Source organism: Caloenas nicobarica, chromosome 7 (genome assembly GCF_036013445.1).
Source record: "Caloenas nicobarica isolate bCalNic1 chromosome 7, bCalNic1.hap1, whole genome shotgun sequence".
Taxonomy (NCBI): domain Eukaryota; kingdom Metazoa; phylum Chordata; class Aves; order Columbiformes; family Columbidae; genus Caloenas; species Caloenas nicobarica.
Window position 1 is genome coordinate 8,850,494 of NC_088251.1, and position 20,040 is coordinate 8,870,533.

General features: G+C 39.7%; 1 protein-coding gene across 12 annotated transcripts in view; it reads left to right on the forward strand.

The window, feature by feature from the left end:
* The window catches only part of ABLIM1 (actin binding LIM protein 1), a 217,201-nt gene that overhangs the window by 55,028 nt on the left and 142,133 nt on the right, over nucleotides 1-20,040 (forward strand). The window contains exon 1 of one of the 12 annotated variants that reach the window (XM_065639522.1): nucleotides 1,682-1,854. The exons of 10 other annotated variants lie outside the window; for them this stretch is intronic. In XM_065639522.1, the coding sequence (XP_065495594.1) occupies nucleotides 1,842-1,854 (13 nt within the window). In that variant the 5' untranslated portion in view covers nucleotides 1,682-1,841. Of the gene's footprint in view, nucleotides 1-1,681; nucleotides 1,855-4,990; nucleotides 5,128-20,040 lie in introns of those variants that run through there. One more of the 12 variants, XM_065639519.1, reaches the window with a different exon arrangement.

The window sequence follows — 20,040 nt, forward strand, 5'->3', positions numbered from 1 at the left end:
CTGCCTTCGAGAGTGGGAAGGCAGAGAGAGGTTGCACGTTATTGTAGCTTTGCAAACACTTCGCTTAGCTTAAGGAAAGACAAGGTTGTTAAGTAAATCTTTAAATGAAGTGTAATGGGACACTGCCTTTTTAGTCTGAGAAACTATTTAAAGCTCAGTGTATCACAACCGGAATATTTGCATTTCTTGCAAGTGTACATTGAAATCCCAGGAGAATTGACTCAGTCTCCTTCCTTCCTGCATGGATATGTTGGGGAGCGTGGAATTTACTCCTGTTCTTTGCCTTCTGATAATGATTGTAAGGACACAGACGCCTGGGCTTTCTCATCAGGGCTGTCACTAGCTCAGTGTGTGACTTCAGAAAATAACTTGGTGTCTATATGGGGGGAATTTTTAAAGCTATCTGCCTAAATTTAGATCTCTAAGAACAAAGACTTTGTATTCATGCAGATGTTAAGTCTTCTTTCAGATTATTTTGTTGGAAAAATTTGGCCTCTATGTTTGCTTACCTGTAAAACTGAGTGGTGTCGAGAGACATGATAAAATATTCTGAAATCTTTGTGCAGAGAAAGCATGTAGAGAATGATTATTTTATTTTAAGTGGTTTGTTTGTTTGTTTGTTTGTTTTTTATTTTCTCCCAAGGACATAGGAATTTTGGTCTGAACCGGATCGAATCAGCAGGTGACAGGCTTAAAAGCAAAAAAAGCTATTTTGGATGTGTTTCTTCATATAGCACTGGAATACAGGATGGAGTTCACTGCTTCAGAGTATAAAGCAATGAAGAGGAGGGAGACATTCCAAAAGGAATAAGAAAAAAATTCAGAGATAGGTGTATTGGCAGCCGTTAAACACTGATCTGGAGGCAATCATCTCCAGCTAAACCATCATTTTGCTGTAATGTGAGAGAGAATTTAGAAGGATCACTCAATATTTGCCCTGGTTCATATTTTTTTTCCCTTAAGCACTTCCTCTTGACTACTAGCAGAGGCATTGCAGGTTTTAGATCTTTATTTATGCCTTACCTAATTAAAATACCATACAAGTTAATTAATGTTTTTAAAACAGTGAGATCATCAAATGAAATGGATATGCAAGAATTTCAAATGATGTCTGAAGGGGAAGGAAAGGTCTTTATTTAACTACAGAGATTCAGTATTCTGCCATTGGCCAAAGCTTTCTCATAATGAATTTATCTACAGGCTGCTGTCCTGGATTCTAGACGTGTCTGGGTACTAGTAGTTCTGTATTAATATAGTCTCCTTTTAAAACCATGTGACAGTTTACAAAATGCTCTGGGATATACTAGGATGAAAAGTGCATAAATACATGTAAAATGCTATAATTAAGATGCAATTAGCAATGCACAAGAAGGAAGTGTTTGCCTGGCTACACTTTCTGTCTATAAAGTTTCATTTTCTGGAGCGCAGAATACATGGCATATCACTTGTTCTAAGCAGTTGCACTTGAAAATAATTGCTGTGTAAAAGCTCTGAAGAGGTTATTGTAAATTTGTTTCTGCTGCGAGACAGAGGCATTGAAAGTGATGGAATAATTTCACAGGATGAGGAAAAAATTCCGGAGGAGTCACCACTGGGAGCTGTAAATGAGCAGCAGAATTACTATTCCAGCAGTCGGGACTCTCAGCCTGGACTCGCAGGTGAGGGGAACTGCTGAAGGCACGAGGAAGAGTCGGGTTGTACTTTTCCTCCTGTGATCTCTTGGTTCTGCTGCTGTCCCTTTGGAACCAGCTCTGGTGAAAAGGTTGTGGCACCACGGGAACTGTGTAGGGACATTTTCTCTTATGTGGGACTTGGGGTGAGGAGAAATAAGGAGATAAGCTATGAAGGAACAGGGTAAGTTCATTTCTTTTGATAAGAGCTTATTGGTTTCGCTAAAGTCTCTGTCTTTTTTTTTTCTATTGTGGTTTTGTTTTGTTTTAAATAAATAATGTTCAACAGAAGGTGTAATTGTTAGACCATTGGGTTGGGATTCACAAAACCTAGACTCGGTTTCTAAGCTGGGCACAAGAGTTTTGTGGTCCTGGACAGATCACTTAGTTTGCCTGGTGTTTTCCTCATCTGTAGTATGGAAAGAATGTCTCAACAAGAATAAAATCTTCCAGGGAGCAGGCTGAGCTAATACGGTCTAATGTTGTCTAAGAAGAACTGCTTTTGAAATCTGAAGGAGAAATTGTGATGCCTTGTGTGTCTCCCACTGGGCACAACAGGAACATGCTGCCTCATGAATCCCGTGGCTGTCTGAAGCAGCCGATAACGTTCTTGATCAGTAGGTTTTCTGATAGCAGGTAGTTTATAATTGTGGGTGCTTCTGGTTGGGTTACATGAAGTCTGGAGGAAAAAGAAAAGGCAGTAAAAGAAAATTAAAATCACACAAATGAATTCTTAAATTTAAGAAGTGTCAGATTGTGTAGTGGAGTCATGGAGAACAGTGTTGTCTTGCTGTTCTTCTGGCGCCAGTGTGGTTCTGCATATCCCTTGCAGCACAGGGATTGATTATTCTCAGTCGCTTTGTAGGAAGTACAATAGGCCTGAGAACTGTGTAGGATGGAATAAGCTAAAGCGGATGAAATTGCTGGAGAACTAATAGCCAGCAAGTCTCTGCTGAACTTTAATAGCCAACAAAAACATCCCTCTGCTGAGCATGATAGACTGCAGTGTTTCAGAGTGTAGTCACTTGGCGAGATTTATGTGGTTTTTTTTCATGGGAACAACATAAAATGTTTATGGCAGCACACTGGCAGATTTCAAATTCTGCAGAATTTCTGGAGGTTAGACCTTCAGCATTGGGAAATGTGTACAGAAATTACCGAGATGAGACTCAGGACTAGTACAATGTGTGGGAAGTGATCGCTTCTCACGTCGTGTACTAAACTACTGGCTATGGTCAGTTAATTTAACATAAATGAAAATCAACATATAATCAATTGTGTTGCAGAGGTGATGTGTATGTACCTACAGAGCTATACAAAAGACAAGTTAATACGTGTCTCGGATATAGCGTCTAAAGCTATAGCTACTAATAATAACTAGTGTGAGCATGATGACTTGTACAGTATGTAGATGTATATTGAATCATTCTCATCTTCCTTCTCTTTCATCTCTTCACCTAAATAAAAAAGATATAAATGTGGGTACCTGTGGAAGTCACACTGGGGGAAACTCCAGGAATTTGTCTCTCAGTGAGGACAGAAAAACTTGTTTCTGGACCCACAGAACTTCTCTTCACCGTTGTATCTGAGCTGGATACACGATACACAGTTGTATCTAGGAGCAGAGTAAACAAAATAAATAAATGCTGGTGGTCAGCACTTCCTAGGAATGTAGTGCTTTAATTTTTTTGTCTGTAAAACAGGAATAATTGTATCTGCTTACCACATCAGAGTCGTAGTAACGGTAATTAAAGTGTGGAGTGCTTTGATTATTAAAAAGAAGAACAGGGGTGGAGAGAAAGCAGTGTTTCTGATGAGCTAATTGTTTTCAGTCAGGCACGTTGAAAGTCCAAACGGAGTGAACGCCCTGTCCTGCACTCCACTTAATTTGGCAGCAAATGAAATGTGTAAAGCCAAAGGAGCAGAATGCCAGACTGAGAATAAAGGCAGAGAAACCAGATTCTGTGCCTGTGTTTACATTTGTCTGTGCGTCTGCATGAGTGTGTATTTTTAACAAGCTCGCTGAGAAGATGACAATTCATTGCGGTCAAAATGAAGTCAAGAGTTCAGGAAATTCAGGATTTAGTGTTTGAAGCAGGGAATGAAACATAGTCGGCCAAAATTTGGTTGGATTTAGCAGTTCCCACCCAGGAACCCGAAAGTTTTTGTGTGTTTCTGGGATCTTTTCATGCACGTTTAGAGGAGAAAAAGCTTTTTTTTTGTCATCTAAAGTGATAAAATGGGATTTGTGTTACAGCAGCATCTCTCAATCCATAGTAAAGTACACAGTACAGTAAGAGTGCTCTAGGGAGGGTTTTGGGCTGCAAATTGTCAGCGTCTGCACCTTGTGTTTGGCTGCTTTTCAGTCTCCTTTCCTAGGACATGAAGGTTATACAACTGCTCTGTCAGTCTTCCCTCTCTCCTCTTTTCAGGGAAACAGAACTTAAAGATACTAAACAGTCATTGGGGTACAGGAGAAAGATGAGAGTGAAAGCAGTGTGTGGTTTAGGAGGTATGGGTAGAAATTGAAGATATTGAAGCAGTTATGGAAGACAGCTTAAGGGTTCTGTGCATGGATTTAAAGGACATGGAGAGGAACTGGGAAAGCAGACAAATTGCAAGGAACTGAGAGTATTTCTGGGAATGGTATTGCCAAGAGGATGTTACATGGAGACAGAACAAACCTGATGGGTGTTGAGGATGTTGCACGCTAATCTGTCAGAGAAAAAAGATTCATTAATACAGCTGCTCGTGGAACAGTTTGTCTCTGGATCTGTACAACTGCGCAGAAGGAAATGCCTGGAAGTCTACACTTAGAGTTGGCCTGATTGCCTCTGTCTGGGTGGGACGTTGTGGGAACTTAGAGAAGATGCCCAGGACTTCGGCTTTCCCTGCTGTGTGTATGGAAAGGGATAACGGTGTTTCTTTGATCCCCGTCTTCCACAGGCTCTTACCCTTTTGTTTAGGTGCAATATATCCGTAACTGAAAGCAGTGGAGTGGAGATGAGACAGAGTGAAATAGAAAGAAAACAGTTGCAGGACAAAATTGAGTCTGTTTGCAGTCAACCTTTGAGGCTGGTTAGGGTCCTTTTGTATGAAAAAGAAAGTTACCAATAGTATCAGCTGCTCTGAGGTGGTCAATACATGGAAACATGTCACTGTTTGAAGGACAGCACACCATGGTCCTGATGACTAATAGAATATCTAGAGGAAAATAGTCACTCTTCCTTTAAACTGTTTGGGAACACGGACACACCTGTTTTGCTCAGGCCACTCCCTTAGTCCTGTTCAACCCAGGAAATACGAGGAGTAAAGCCATAGAGTGAGAAGGATCTCTGCTGTTCCTCCAGCTTGTCATCTGTCCTCCGAAAGGCTGTAGCTTTTGAGGTCCAGGAACACTACTGCTTGAGAGCCCAAATGGAAGTAGAAATACATCAGAGCTCCGCAAATGGCAAAGGTTCGTCCTGGGCTATAGCTCTGCTATTGAATTCTCTATTGATAATGTCATAGGTTAAGCCATCCATAGGACATTAATTCTTGGATTTACAGAAGAAAACCAGGCTGAGGAAGTTCTGTTGGACTGAAATTGGGATGTTTGTTGCTAGAGCAATTTCTTAATTTTAGTTTGTTTTTCCTTTACTGATTTAACAGTTAAACTTCTCAGTCTGTTGTATTCTGTGAACAGTGAACTTTGTGACAGGGCTGACCAGTGCGTGCATGTAGCCATATGTTTGTCCCCTGGACTGGATTTTTTTAATATAAGGAGCAGAGCACAACTCAGTGCAATTAAAACCAGGCTTGTTGTCTGTGTGTATTTTTGTGAGAGGTACCTCACTGCTCTGTTTTGCAGTTTCTCAGTAAAGATGATGCCAGCATGCTATTGCTGTGGGGCAGGTTCTGTACAAAGAGCTTTTAAAGTCTTGTAATGAAAGGTGGCACAAAAGGTCAGAGTATTATTAATTAATGCTTTGAATGAAAAGTTGATAACTGATCTGTTTTAGGGTGCTGTTGAGGGCAGCTTTCTTTGGAACTTAACCTGAGGAAACGTTGTTGTACAAAGTGTGACTTAGTGACCGGGCACACCTACGAGTCCTGGCTGTCCTGCCACCGGCTGTCACCGCTGTTTGCTGGCAGCGGGACCCGGAGCAGCTGCCGCTGAGCAGCACTTGTTCCTTGAGCAAAGGTGCTGCAGGTGTGACCGTATAGCACAGAATCCCAACGCGTAGCAACCCGCACGGAGCTACTAGGAGGTGTGAGTCAAAGCACTTAGCTTCTAAACACCAAAAGCATGTTCAGCACAGTTTTGGTGGTAAGTTACAACAAAGTAGATACTCTTTGAATCCAAGAGGCATGCAAATCTCAGTTTGCTTAGTAAACATTTCTCTCTTTTTATACCACAATCTTCTGAAAAGGTGGGCGAAGAGGCATAAATATAAAAAGATATATTTAGCTTTCTTGGTAACTCAAGGGTGCGTAGTTGTTTTGTTTGTTATGCTTGGGCAGATAAATAAACCTTTAGGGTATCCCTTTGACTTCAGGGGTTAGAACTGGAAGAAGTGAAGTCTTATTTTTTCTTTATATTGTCTAATCCAATATTTGTCACTTAAAATAACATCTCACACAGATATCATCTATCTTTATGGGTCTGGAGCTTAAAAAATGTGCAGGTAGACATATTAAAGAACTGTGTACTTATCTTCATGAAAAGCGTCAATTTACCTTCAAAAGAGCCCACAACCCCAACTCTCTACTGTTTATAACAACAACAACAAAAAACCCCTTTTTCCATTGCTAGTTAGTCTTCTAGGCCACACAACCTAATGTGGAACTAGATATAACAGTTCTGTTTCTGTTGTTTCTCTCAACGTGTGCTGAATTAAGTGCGCAAAATTACTTCTTTTTCCCTCCTTATTTCTTTACTATTTATTTTTAAAGTACTATTTTGGATTTATTATGTTAATATAACTTTTTCTCCTCAGAAGTACAATACGATAGCATTTGGTTAAATTGTTGCGATATGGGAAACTACTATATCATTATGTGAACATACCGACCAAATTAACATTTGTCCAAGTCCTGTGGGGCTTAATTACAGTGAGGTTGGGCTGAATACCTGATTCTCCACCTCCTGACCAGATAGACTGAGAACTGGGGAGGTCTTGCTTATATATCTCTGCCTGCTTTGGCCAGTGCAGGTGACCTCATCTGTGGATGTGAAAACCTCTTCTCACTGGTGCATCCTGTGAGATGGACACATGTAATTCCATTAAAGTGGGTAATCAGAACAGATTGTTATATTTTTCTTTAGTTTTTAAGCAGTTTCACATGCTGGCTTTCACATTCTAGAAAAATGATCCACTACTTCTTTCTGTTGGTTGTCTATTTTGGATCAGAAGGCCTGACCTTATTCTGATGATAATCCGGTAAGCAGCTGGAGAACTGACATCTCGTACTTCTTCAGAATCAATTAATTGGTTCTAGGAAAAGTACTGGAAGGGTTTGGATTCCAAAGAAATCATAAGTGTGGGGAAAAAACTCAATAATAAAACAATCAGAAAACCAGTATAAAATAATGCATTATCTTGTAATTCATTCATAGTTAAAAAGGAAATAGCAGGAAGCTTCCAGCTAGTTTCAATCTGAAAATATGCACAACATATGTTTATAACATAAGGTTCTCTACTGATAAGTCCTGTGATGGTCAGCACCTGTTTTAACTGATTCATCTGAAAATATTGCTTTATGCTGCTAGAAGTAGTTCATCAATCAATTTTTATTAGCACAGCCTGACAGGTTGGCTGGCTTGCCTACTTTCTTTAATTCTTGTTTTTGTTTTTGCTGTTGTTTTGCTATTCTGAATTGCAGAACTATTCCTAAATCGTACCAGAGCAAAACAGCTACCAAAACACTGAAGATGCGTAGAGAGTGTTAATACCAGAAGTGATGCTGAGGCTGATCTGCGTGGAAAAGGGAATTTTTTTTTGTCATTGATTTGTGTCAGTGGTAAATCTGTATATTAAATAAGTACCACAGTGGTAATATCAACACAAATAAAACTAAACTTTGCTTTAGACTGAAGGAGTGTTTACACTTAAAAACACAAATGAACAGACCTCCTAGTTTGCGCTAGTAGAAGTACTTTGCACTCTACATAAACTGCAGAATCAGTTCCCATTGTGGAGGAACTGTCTAGACGCAACGTTTAATGTAACCATCTGGACTTTACATCGTGTTTTAGTTACAGTTTATTTAAAAATAATTTTAAACCTACACTTTCATTTAAAGTTCACCTGCTGGAAAAACTCCTTTTGTTAGTAGCCCACGACACATATGACCTTAACTGGCCAAACCAAATAACCTCAAGAGATGGAATTTGGTCAAGCAGTGGCAGGATAAGATCAAGAAATTCTCGCTGAAGAAATGCTGCTGTAGATCATTGTTGCAAATATAATATGGTAAATATCAATCAAGCAGTTGACAAAGTGGTCTTCGATTCTTTGTAGCTATTCCATTTGACTCATTCACCACTCCTATGTTTATGATACCACTGAAACTGTTATTTCCAGTATTGTAAGACCTTATTTCCTACCTTCTGTTCCAAAATTGTAGCTTGCTAGGTGCTGAATGCCCTCTGCTTCCCCTGCAGGATCAAGACTCTTGATGTAGCACTACCTTTGAATAACTCTCATAGGATTTGATGGGCACAGCTTCACAATGTTGTACATGTCAGGGAAATACCATGAGATAAGGCCTATTGTGTCTTGAGTGACAGTGGAAAAGAACAATCCCAGCCGTACCTGTTGTTAGGTCAAGGACATGTTTGTCCTTTTTAATGTCCTGCCAGGTTTGGGAGTTTGCTGTGTTTTTCTGGCTGTTGCCAGATTACAGAATTTATTAAAGTAGATTGCTCTTAAAAATTGAGGGAAAAAAACCCAAGCAAAATGAGACCCTGAGGTACATGATACAATATATGTAATTTCCTGTCATGAATAAATTAAACCAAATTCCAAATCTTTTGTCTGCCCCATCAATTGTTTTTTCAGATGTGTCCAGGCCTCATTTTTGCCTGTCCAAAGCACGGTCCCTGTGTGAGAAGTGAGCTGCTCGTAGAGTCATAGTTTTGCTTATCTGACGGTTTCTGGGTTTTTAACGTGGCTCTCGATGGCTGGTGTGAGTGCGGCTGATCGCACCAGGAGATAGCGCTGACCGCCAGGGGAAGGGTTCAGCGGCGCCGTAGGATTCATTTAATTACAAACCAAAGAGTAGCCAACACAGCATATTTAAAGCTGCTTTTAGTAGGAATGTTGGCAGCGGATGAACTGGTCTGATGTCATTTCTGGCATCCTGTATCTTGCTGCCATACTTTCCACTATATAGAAAGGTAACCTCCTATTCTTAGTTTTGACAGACATTGACAAAAAGTTTGTGCCGGCTTCTGGTAGGTGCTTGAATTAGTCCTTATAGTATGAAGAAGGAATCTCTTTCAGGGCTTCACTGAAGCTAGGAGAGGGCACCATGACTGCAAAAGTTGTTCTGTTAGAGTTATGCCATGCTCCAAGAGTGGCTGTGATGTTGGAGACCTCGAGAGTTTGATGCAGCAAGAGAAAGACTTAATTCTTCTATGATCACATGTGCTGGTTCTACATCTACAGAAGATCCACTGGTAGGAGAGAATGGAGAATGTTAAACTAAGATGTTCAAGAAGTCCTGCAGTGGCCTAGGGGAACCTTTCTTCTGATATAATTATTTGTTCAGCATTTGAATAAAGTTGCTGTGCATATTTCCGTAATCATGTGACTTGTCAGAAGAGAGAGTATAATAATATCCACTTTATTTTAATACGTAACAAGTGGAGTGGTGCTTTCTTTGGTGTCATGCTTGTAACACATCGCTCTTTGTAAAGGTACAAGAAATAAATATGAAGATTGAGAGAACACTGAGCTTTCAACTTTCATCTCTTTGCTTTCCAACTTATTCCTGTCTCAGTTACTATGAAGTCTACATTGAGAAGAGAATGTTACAAAGAGTTTCTTCTCTCAGCTGGAAGAAAAAATGTTGAAGTTCAAGAAAAGAAAAGAAAAATTCTGATTAAAAGAATTACATTTATCTTGAAAGTCTTCGCTCACTTGAAGCTACCTTTGTGATTGTCTGGAAAGCAAAATTAAAATGAAACACAATAGGGAGCTATTTTAATGTACCATCTTCAGCTCTTCAGGCCTTTAGCTAATATAATTTAGTTGTGGTTTGTTTGTTTTTTATTTGATTTGATTGTTTGGTTCTTTACAGGCTATTACAGGCTTAACTGTTACACAGTAATGACCACAAGTAAACAGAAGAAAATTAAAAATTTTAAATGCTTTTCCACAGTACTTATTTGCTTCTCAAATATCTGTTTGAATAAAAGATACCTAAACATTGCTGAGTAGGAAAAAAAAAAAAAACACAAACAACAAACCACAACATTTTGGTACTGAATATCTGAAGGACTGCCAGCTTCTGCCAGGATCCTTTTTGCTAATTATTCCCTAGAGTGGCTTAAGAGTCTCTTTAACTTCAAGCACAGTGCGTGGCCCCATGGAAGTCGTGGAGTTATTTGTAAGCTTTGAGGTAGGCAAGCACTGGAATCGTGTTGTTGAGTCAGTTGTTCGATCATACAGAGTCTTGGAAGTGCAGCATTTTTATATTTATATTTCATATAGTTCTCACTATATCCTACCCACAAAATTGCATGACTTGTCAGCAATTACAGTTGTGTTTTTTTTTCCTGCTGTAAGTAAAAAAGATTGGTTTTGCTGTAGGAATACATGGTGCAGTGTTCTTGACATTACAGATCAATAGATTAGCCTTGTGTTGCCAGGAAATGAAATGCTGAACCACCTCATCTTGTAATAATGCAATAGATGGATCCATTAATGCACACACTGTAATTTTATGTCTGAAAATAGTTGAGGACAGAGATTTTTTTTTTTCCCATGACTAGTCCGAAATAAACATTAGAATTAATAAAGTAAGGTAAATAGCCTTTGGTTGGATCATGCGTTTTGTCATAACCGGATAACTGTGCACTCTTCTAGTCACAGCAACTGGAGCAACAGAGATTTTGCTTGTTTGGGGCAGAAGAGATAAAAATGGAGTTTTCAGATGAGAGAAGATGTACAGAGTTAGTTATGTTTGCCTTATCTGGTAACATGATTCTCCAGGGGAAATGAGCACTTTTAGTGTTAAATAAGGGCTGCGATCTGTTGGAAAATCATTAAGAAATACAGTAATGAAGTTGGAAGGTAATTAAGATCAAGGAGAAGCACTCAGCTATGCTTAACATGACCTCTTTTTTTTATTGCTAACTAGTTACTCCCTAGTGTTGTCTGTGGTACTTCTATAGTTCCCAGTATCACAAAATCTGAAAACTTCAGTCGTTAATGTACCAATTGTTACAATTCCCGTGTGAGGGGGGAAAGTGATATGGGAAATGCAGTAAAAGAGATTAAGGGAATGGCTCAGAGATGAACAAGTCTGTGGGAGAGCAGTGGCTGCAGGTTTCTCAAATCCCAGGTTAGCATTTCAGCCCTTCAGTCTTAATTTCTTGCTATTAATCTCAGTATTTATTAATAATTTGAATAATTGATTATGGAAGCACATACCTTGGTAGCTGTGATGGCATTAAATACTAAAAATGGATTTCAGCAAATGGTTTTGCTGCTTATTTAAATGTGGTAGAATGGGATCTCCATAGGCTGTTCTGGATGTGGCAGTAATTCATGTGGATGTTGGTGACATTCTTCACCAGTACTTGTCTTAGTGCAGCATCATCCCAGAGGCCTTTGATCATTAATAGGAAAATAAATCAGCATTGCAGGTGCAGTGCCATAGGAATTGCACATTATTTCTGGGTTCCTTTGGCAGATTGAGGTCCAGTTCTGAATGCATGAATTTTCAGCTTTCTGCCTCCAAAGGCACTGCCGTTTTTCTGTCACAGGTTGGGGATTTAGTTGTCTGTCTTTGCTTTAGCTTTAAACCTGGTAGAAGAAATAATTTTAAAAATGAAACTGGATAACCTTCAAAGATACCAGTTTCCTGCAAAAGGCAAAAAAAATCATTTGAGAAATCTCTCTTAAAAATGTTCCAGTTGGTGAGTTTGAGAAGTACAAGGAAAGTGGAAGTTATTGTTTGTTGGGGTTTGTTTTCCAGTTCCACAGAACAGCACTGTCGAAAGAGTTAATATTTTGTTAGCGAACTTAAAGTTCTACAGATGGTTTTGTTAATAGATTAACTCTTATTTATTTGCAGTATTCTTGGTGGAAGTGGATTATCCGATATAGAAACAATGTAGTTATGAAATGGATTCAAACCATTTCATTCCCGGTGGTTGTACATGTGATCCCTGACAGTGGCTGATACCTGATGCTTGAAAGGAATGTTTTAAGGCTTCCAGAGGTAGTAGACAATACTTTGCTACCTGACATTGTTGTTTCCCCCCATCCCATCATTTAAATATTTCATTTGGTGATTGATTTTTCTGTGTACTATTTCAGGCCAGCTAATAAAAGCACATGATGGTAAATGGCTGCTGCTGCTCTCTCTTTTGTCCAAGAAGAAGATTATTAGATATAATCTCAAGCTTATTGTTTAGATTTTTTTTGTTTGTTTAATCTTTATATGCACTGCTTCACTGAAGGGTAAACTTGGTGGGTTCAGGGGTTTAGGGAAGTGAGTCAGGTTCAGTTTCTGAACATACAGCAAAGGGAACAGCGTTGCCAAGAGCTTGTTCTGCTGCCTGCCCAGCAAAGCTGCTCTTTTGTTATCAAGGGCTCATGTGCCATGGAAGTTCTCAGCCATGGTTGATAACAGGAAGCTGAGCACAATGCTTTACTTCAGCTGGAAGATTTTGCAAATGTCATCGGTTGGGAAAGGAAATTGTCACCATGTGGTCTTAGTTAAGCCTGAGATAAAAATGTAGCTGCGTTTTTTCTTGGGTGCAAACTGTAACAGAAGAATAAAGGGCAAAGCGATGTTTCATGTGTGTTTTGGAATGAACAGCAAGAAGAAATCAATGCATAAAACAACATTTGCTTTCTTATTTCTGAATTAGTTTAACAAAATAATTTGTGCATGCAAATCTTGCTGTTAGTGTATAAAGATGAGATGAAATTTGCAGCGCGCAACCTCAGGAGATCCCCAGATGGCTTTTCAAAGAGTTAATATTTGATGTAGATGTAGATTTGATGTAATATTTGATGGAAGATGATACAAATGTCCTATTCAGACTTGAACTGGCTGCTGTCCTTTCACAGACCTCATGGACTTGACAGACTTTGAAACAGATCTTTAATACCGCATTTTGCACGTGTGTGCTGCAGAAGCAGGTGTTTTGGGTGGAGTTGGGCTAATGATTAGTTAAATGTCAGTTCTAATAGCAGTGAAGAAAAAATTTTGACTTGACAACTTCTTAACAAGCCTATATGGGAGACTCGTGCTTAATTGGGTTCCTCAGCTGAGTTATAACACAAATCATTTTACCTTTGATATCAATTTGAGTGAGCCCTTTTCAGTAAGCCACTCTTTTTTTTTTCCAGGATAGAGATGCCCTGGGGCTTTGTGGTCTTTATGTTCCTCCTGCCACAGGCAGTAGTATAGCTTACCTTATAGAACCTTGTATGGGCTGAAACCAGTAAACTAACTTGGTAGAGACCTGTGGACTGTAAAATTCCTGTCTATGTGGATCCTTCATAGCCCGTAGCACGATAAAAGACACGAATGCCTTATGCTTTTATAGACAATAAATTTGTTTAAGTAATATTAAATATTAATAACCAGGCTTCTCAATCCGTTGTAAAATTTACATCTAGATGTACTAGTAGAGATCTCTTTTTAAATTGTCTACCTGGTAGTAACAGTGCTCAGTGTGGACATCAGCAGTCATTATATGATCTCTACTAAATATTTTTTCCTGAGTGGATGTGATCTTAGTGCAGAAGCAGCAAGTGTTAAGTGAATGGAGAAAAAACCAGGTGTGGTGGACCAGGATCATATTTGTTTATGAGGAACACCTGTTGTTCATTGGTAATGGTCACCTGAGTCAGAGAGTACAGCCAAAGCCCTTCTGCAAGTATTTAGCTGAACAGGTGTCACTGATTGTGTGATTTGTAGTGGATTTTTTTGGTTGTTGTTAATGCTCTTTCTCTCCTAGTTAGTCTGGCAGCGCTCTGCCCTGGTCTCTGGAGAGCAGAACAGATACAGGTATGTGTGGTGGCTGCAGCTGGCCCAGAGCAGGATTGCTGGGTCAGTTCTTGGGTATTTTCTTCTCAGCCAAGATGGCTAAGATAAGATGAGCTTCACCTCCGGTGAGGGAGCTGAGAAAATACCCTTTTCCTGGTGCTCCTGGCTGTGGTGCTTTAGTTTGTTTGAAATACTTCATGCTAGAAAGTGCCAGAAAATATGATGTTAGTACTTGGGCTCTGTTTTTGTTTGATTTTAGTCCCCAGAAGATCTATAGCATTGAGAAGTGGTGCGTGGCAATATAAGGTGAACTAGTGGTGCTGTTACAGCAGTGGATGTGTTTGCTTGCTGGAGTATATTGTAACACACTTCTTTATGTGGTAATTCTGTTTCTGGGTCTGAGCTGGGTGAGTATTTTAAATGTCTCACTGATCTGAGCATAATGCCACCAATAGTTCCACCTGTGCAGCAAGAGAATGGATTTTGTTGCAATTTGAAGATATTTTCTGTAAGCTATTGGAATATAATAAGCTGCGATACTTTTTAAGGGCTAATAACATGATTACTTCAAAAGCCACAAAGTAGCTTTGTGCTACCGGTTTTTAAAGCTCAGCAAGTTTTACGTAGTACCTGAATTATTAATGGAGATAAATTGGAAGAGGAAGCTCTGTTGGCTTCTCAGTCTCAAGCAAGCAGGAGCTGGGTGACTCTGCAGGGAGAGGCAGCTCCTCCTGAAGCCATGAGCGAGCAGGTCCTGGGCGAGGAACCCCCCAGCGACAATGGCTTGTGTCACTATGCCCAGAAGATGACGGCCTGTTTTGGACATTTAGGTAAAGAAATTAAAGATGTGCGTGTGGATTTCTTGGTCTCCGTTATGTGATGAAGTGTTTCCTCAAGTTCACAGTAAATAGCTGAGTGTTTTGTACATCACCCTGCGGTCTTGAGTAAGTAAATTGTGTGTGTCAAAAGTGAAAAAGCTGCACGTGTGGAGTAATTTTACCACAAGGAGAAAGATTTTGTTTCTTTTTATCTGTGTGTGTGTACTTGAATGTTAGAACTATTTTTTTACTCTCTCTTTTGCTCTTTTAACTATTTTATTGGTTGGATAACTATACTTCTTGGTATAAATAGACATAACGCTTGCTCATTTTTCATTTATGTGAAGGACCTTTTAAATTTTTTTTCCCCTTCTCCTTACTCTCAATATCTTTGAGAATTCACACATGGGAGAAGAAAATTATCCTGTTGCCTTGGATAGATGCGTGAAACATCGTTTGGGGCCGTCTACCTGTGCAGTAAATGCGTTACCCTCTGATGTGGTATCAGGGGAAAGGAAAATTTCATTTTGTTTTACATTGTTTTCTGTGTTTGTATTTTGATTTTTCTTTGCACTTAGGTTTTGCTGAAGTAGTATGACGGAGTTCAATTTTATTTTTTTTTTGGTTGGACTTTTTGTTGCTTTCAATGCAAGAATAAAGTCACAGTGAAATGTATTTGCAGGCAGTTTAATTCTGATGGCAGAAGCAATTAAAGGCAGCATTAGTGCACTACACATTTCTGCCTTTTATTTAGCTGCAGGGCCAGTTTAATCCTGAGTGTTGTTCAGGAGGATGAAAAGATGTTTCTTCTACTATGATTTTAGCCCTTGGTGTCTAATTTTTGCTGTTATTCAGCACCTGCTCTTCTGTTGTGCAATTTATTTGTGGATTGCTTTCAAATTTTTTTTGGTTCTTCTATTCCAGTAGCATTACTACAGAAGCTTCTATTCCCGGTTGCCTATGAAACGTGTATGTATTTTTATCATCGAGGCAGCCAATGAGTTTGGTAAATTCAGAAGGAATTGAACAGGAAATGACCTTGAGATGGCTGAAAATACTTAGAAATAAAATATTTATAAAGTTGGTAAGGAGATAAAATATTTAAAGTAGGTAGTCTGCCTAATTCCTGTCTCATAGCCAGTCCCTTGTGGGAACGGTCAGTCTGGAAAGCGCCCATACCTCAAACTGCGCTCTGCGAAGCCTCGAGCCCCCAGCACTGAGTACTTGGACTAGGTACGGCTCTGAGTTGGCAGTCATTGAAAATTATTTTGCTACTTGGCAAATACTGAGGAAATTTCCTCAACGCTGCTTCTGGGTTGGGCGCCTTGGATTCCTGAGAATGTGTTTCAAGAAACATAAGGACAGGGTTGTGCCCTTGTGTTTTCTGCCTTTTTCTTTTCTCTTCAGCAAGAACATTAGAAATCAATCTTTTCCACTTAATCGAGTGCCTGACTTAAGTGGCGGGAGATTGCCACTGTCTTTTTGATTATGGCTATGGCTAAATGCCGATGCCTGGTCACTGTGTGGTGTACACGGCTGTTTGTCCTTTACCTTGGACACCAGGATCTGACCCTCGGAGCCAACCGCTCCAAACAGCCCTTCGTCTGGCTCGGGAGCCACTGTGATGCTTCCTGGTCTTATTTTGCTCACTTCTACTTTTTGCCCTCTTTTATAGTGCATATTAACATGATAGAGGCTGTTGAAGACATACTCTGTACTTAAAAAACACAAAAAAATCATATTGCTTTGTGTTATAAGCTTCAGCTAGTATGCGGCCTTTGAGATTGTAGTTATCAGACAATGACAGCAATAGCCAGGGCTGGAAAGGGGCATCATTAGAGTGGTCTCTCTTACTTTTAATTAAGCAGGATGCTTCTCCAGTGACATGTTAGGGTTACAAAATGCTAGTCTAAACAGAGCTGTTCCCATGGTCCCCCACCGATCCCACGTCTTGCTGGTAGGAGGAGCCTGGATTATACTTCGCTATCTGAAATAACATCAGACCCTTCTACAGCAGTCACGGGCTGACTGCTCCCGTGGCGGGGATGCTGTGGGAAAGGGGCACGGACCTCCGCTGCCCCCCAAGCTCACGCTGGGGTTGCAAATGTTGGAACAGTTAAAAAAGTTCCTGTACAGCTCACCTTTCTGCTTTCTGAGGGTTCTGAGTTAGCGTCAGAGCAATGTGTACTTTTACCTCGCCTACCTCAAAGGGTGAAGTCCACCTTGACGTGTTGGGGAGACGGGATAGTTGGCACTGCTGTTGTCAGATGTCAACATCCGTCACTGATTATCCAGCAACAAATAGATATTCCTATGCTAAGCTGAGAGGTAGCTGTGTTATGAGTGCATCAGCTGTCTCCTATGAGTCATCCCTTTGCTTTAGGCACGGAATGGTGATCCACCTTCAGCTGAAGTGGGAGAAGCTTTAGGAGTTTCAGATGATCTGTCTTTTTCCACCGAGTGGCTGTGGTGTGCAGGTCAATAGGTTGTGAAATCTGGGAGAGAGTGAAAAATTGTCACAAAGCTTCATTTCCTAGGGGGAACACTTGAAACACAGCATTTGCTGAGATTTCTGATCTGATAGAAGATACTGTAAGGCAGACCTCAAAATGCTGTTTTATTGAGCCACAGCTCTTCCTCAAATGTACATTAGCATCAACGCATCAAATCTAGTACAGTGGTGCTGATTTATTCCAGCTTTGACCCACTGTGTCCATGACTGGTTATAAACCCAGGACAACAGCTGTTTAAGGAGAACTGTGATTTCAGGCTTATTTTCAAGATAACATAGACGTCCTACTTGACAAATAAAAAGCAAAGGATCTCATAGGAGGTGTGTAATACTAGGTGATCAAGGTCTGGATTTGTGAGATGATATTTTCTCTTTAAAATAGTAAATAAAGCAATCTTCCAAGCCTGTCTCCATCTATAGATAGTACTTGAAATCTGGGTTTCAAGGGAACAATTAAATGACGGTTTCTCTCTGTGCTCAGTAAGCCTGTTAGTGTTTTTTCCACCTTCTAATTTAGCAAAAGCCTAACTGGAAGCAGTGCAATTATTTCAGCAGGTCATTTTGCAGCTGTAGCAAACTTCTCTGTGTTAAGGGGAATTGAAACCTGGGCCAAACACAGTCTGCACAGTTTGGGAGTCTGGCTGAGTAAAGAACCTGAAGTTGTCTCTGAGCAGGTCCTGGTCTACCTGTAACTTTCTCTTGCAGATGATGCATGTGGTTTTCCTGTTTGTTTTTTTGTTGGTTGGTTGGTTCTTTTTTTTTTTCTTTTTCTTTTTTTTTTTTTTTTTTTTACCCCCCCCCTCTTTTTTTCTTTTGCTTTGGAATTTCCTGTGACTTTCCAGTGCCCCGTTGATGATTAACTCTGTCTTTACCCAGGGAGAAATATTCATTAGATGATTAGATTAGCAAGTCACTGGAATTGGATTAATGTAAATACTTCTTGTAAGTGAAGCAGGAAGTATCTGTGGTATCTGCAAAGCTTCTGCTGTTGGCTACACAGGAAAGCGGAGAGGAAGAGCACAGGCAAACCAACCCTTCATACTTAGGGGAAAGCTTAAGGGCTTTTGTTTGGAATAGGCAGTGAAAGCCGCAGAAGGAATTCTCTAAAGAAATCTGCTTATGAAGCAGTGCTAGCCAGCCCTTGCACATTCCTCAAAAAGAAGGACCAACATGTTCTACCTTTCCTGTAACCTTTTTGCTGTAGCACACGTATGACCTGGCATGGAGCAGGGGCACGGTAGATTATGTGCACAGATGCACATTTGTAGCTTATGATGATGATTCTTCCATAATAAGATTTTTGACACAGCAAGGTTTTTTGATTTTAAACTAATCCTCTTATATACCTCCGTTACGTTCTTTCTCTTGTCCTGAATATTAATCTGATTTTCAGATACTCTTTATGATTTTACTTTTGATTTTTGCATTCCCAGGGATGAGTTGCAACTGATTACAATAGTTCTAGATGGCGTCACCTGACTAAGCATACTGACATAATCTCTGGAAGATAATCACTAAAAATATATCTTCCTTAATCTCCTTTGCTGGATAAGAGAAAAAGAGAAGGATTGGTAAGGGCAGTGTGCCGTGAGTAGTAGACTGACTACAAGCACCAGAAGTTGCTTTTCCTGGCTGCTTCTGAATAGAAATGCCGTCTTTCCCCATCTTCAACAGCTTTGGGAAGCTGTGTGGATCAAGTAAAACTGAAGAATTGGTGCTGGAAAAGGTGAAATTCCGAAATTCAATCAAAAGGATGTCCATTATTGAGGATGGGGATATTGCAGAGGTCTTGTATCTCATTCCAAAGCAGAGCTTGCTGAAGCAACTGCCCTACTTGAATCCTGATGACTACTACTTGTGCGAGCGGTTATTTGACACTCCTGAGGATCTGGGTAAGTGAGGACTGGCATTGGATCTTGGATTTTAGCTGGTGAATAGGCTAAATTGCTTCACAGTCAGCCTGGTTTTTTGTGTAGTGGCAAGATACTTTATGACAGCAAGTGTATTCAGGTGTGGAGAAATATTTTATCACTGACAGAGAGGAGGGAAAGAAGAATAAAAAGCCGAATTGGAATCTCAATAGTCAAAAGCAGTTTGGATATAGGTGCAGCTCTCTCTGTGTGGCTGTCCTGGGACAAAGGAGACTTCAATGTGCAGAAGTACTCAAGCTAGAAAAATGCCTTTGAAAGCACAACATCTTGTAGTAGTGTGTTCCAGAGCTTTCCTATGGGTTTTATGGAACTATATTCCCTTTTGTTTGTTTTAAACCTATTGCCAAGTAACTTCATCTGAAGCTTCCTCATTCTTGAATTGGAAGAGGTGATTAAAAGTCTTTCTGTGTTCACCTGCGTCTCATCACTTGTGAGTTTATTAGAATTCTGTTGTATCTTTTATCCAGGTACCTCATGTTCCAAGATAAGCGGTCATAATTTATTTAGATGCATTTTGTGCAAGACCCAGTCCATGCCTTTGATTATCCTTTTTACCTTTATTTTTTAAATTCTACTATAGCCCTTGAAAAATTGTGTAATAAAACTGTATTCAACATGTAGCATAATGTGGATGTTTGTACAGAGGTATAACAATATTCTCTATTCCTCCCAGTAGTTCCTAAAATTCAGTTTGTGTTTTTCATTAATATTGAGCAGTGGTTTATTCCTTCATAGGGCTATCAGTGGTGGGAGGACTTATATCTAGAATTCATCAGCTTAACTGGTGTATTACAATCCATTAAAAAAAAAAAAGTTTCCTGGAAACTCCCATCTATGAAATTGGCTATAAATGTTAATATGAAGTTTTCAGATAAATTTCAAAGGTATTATCT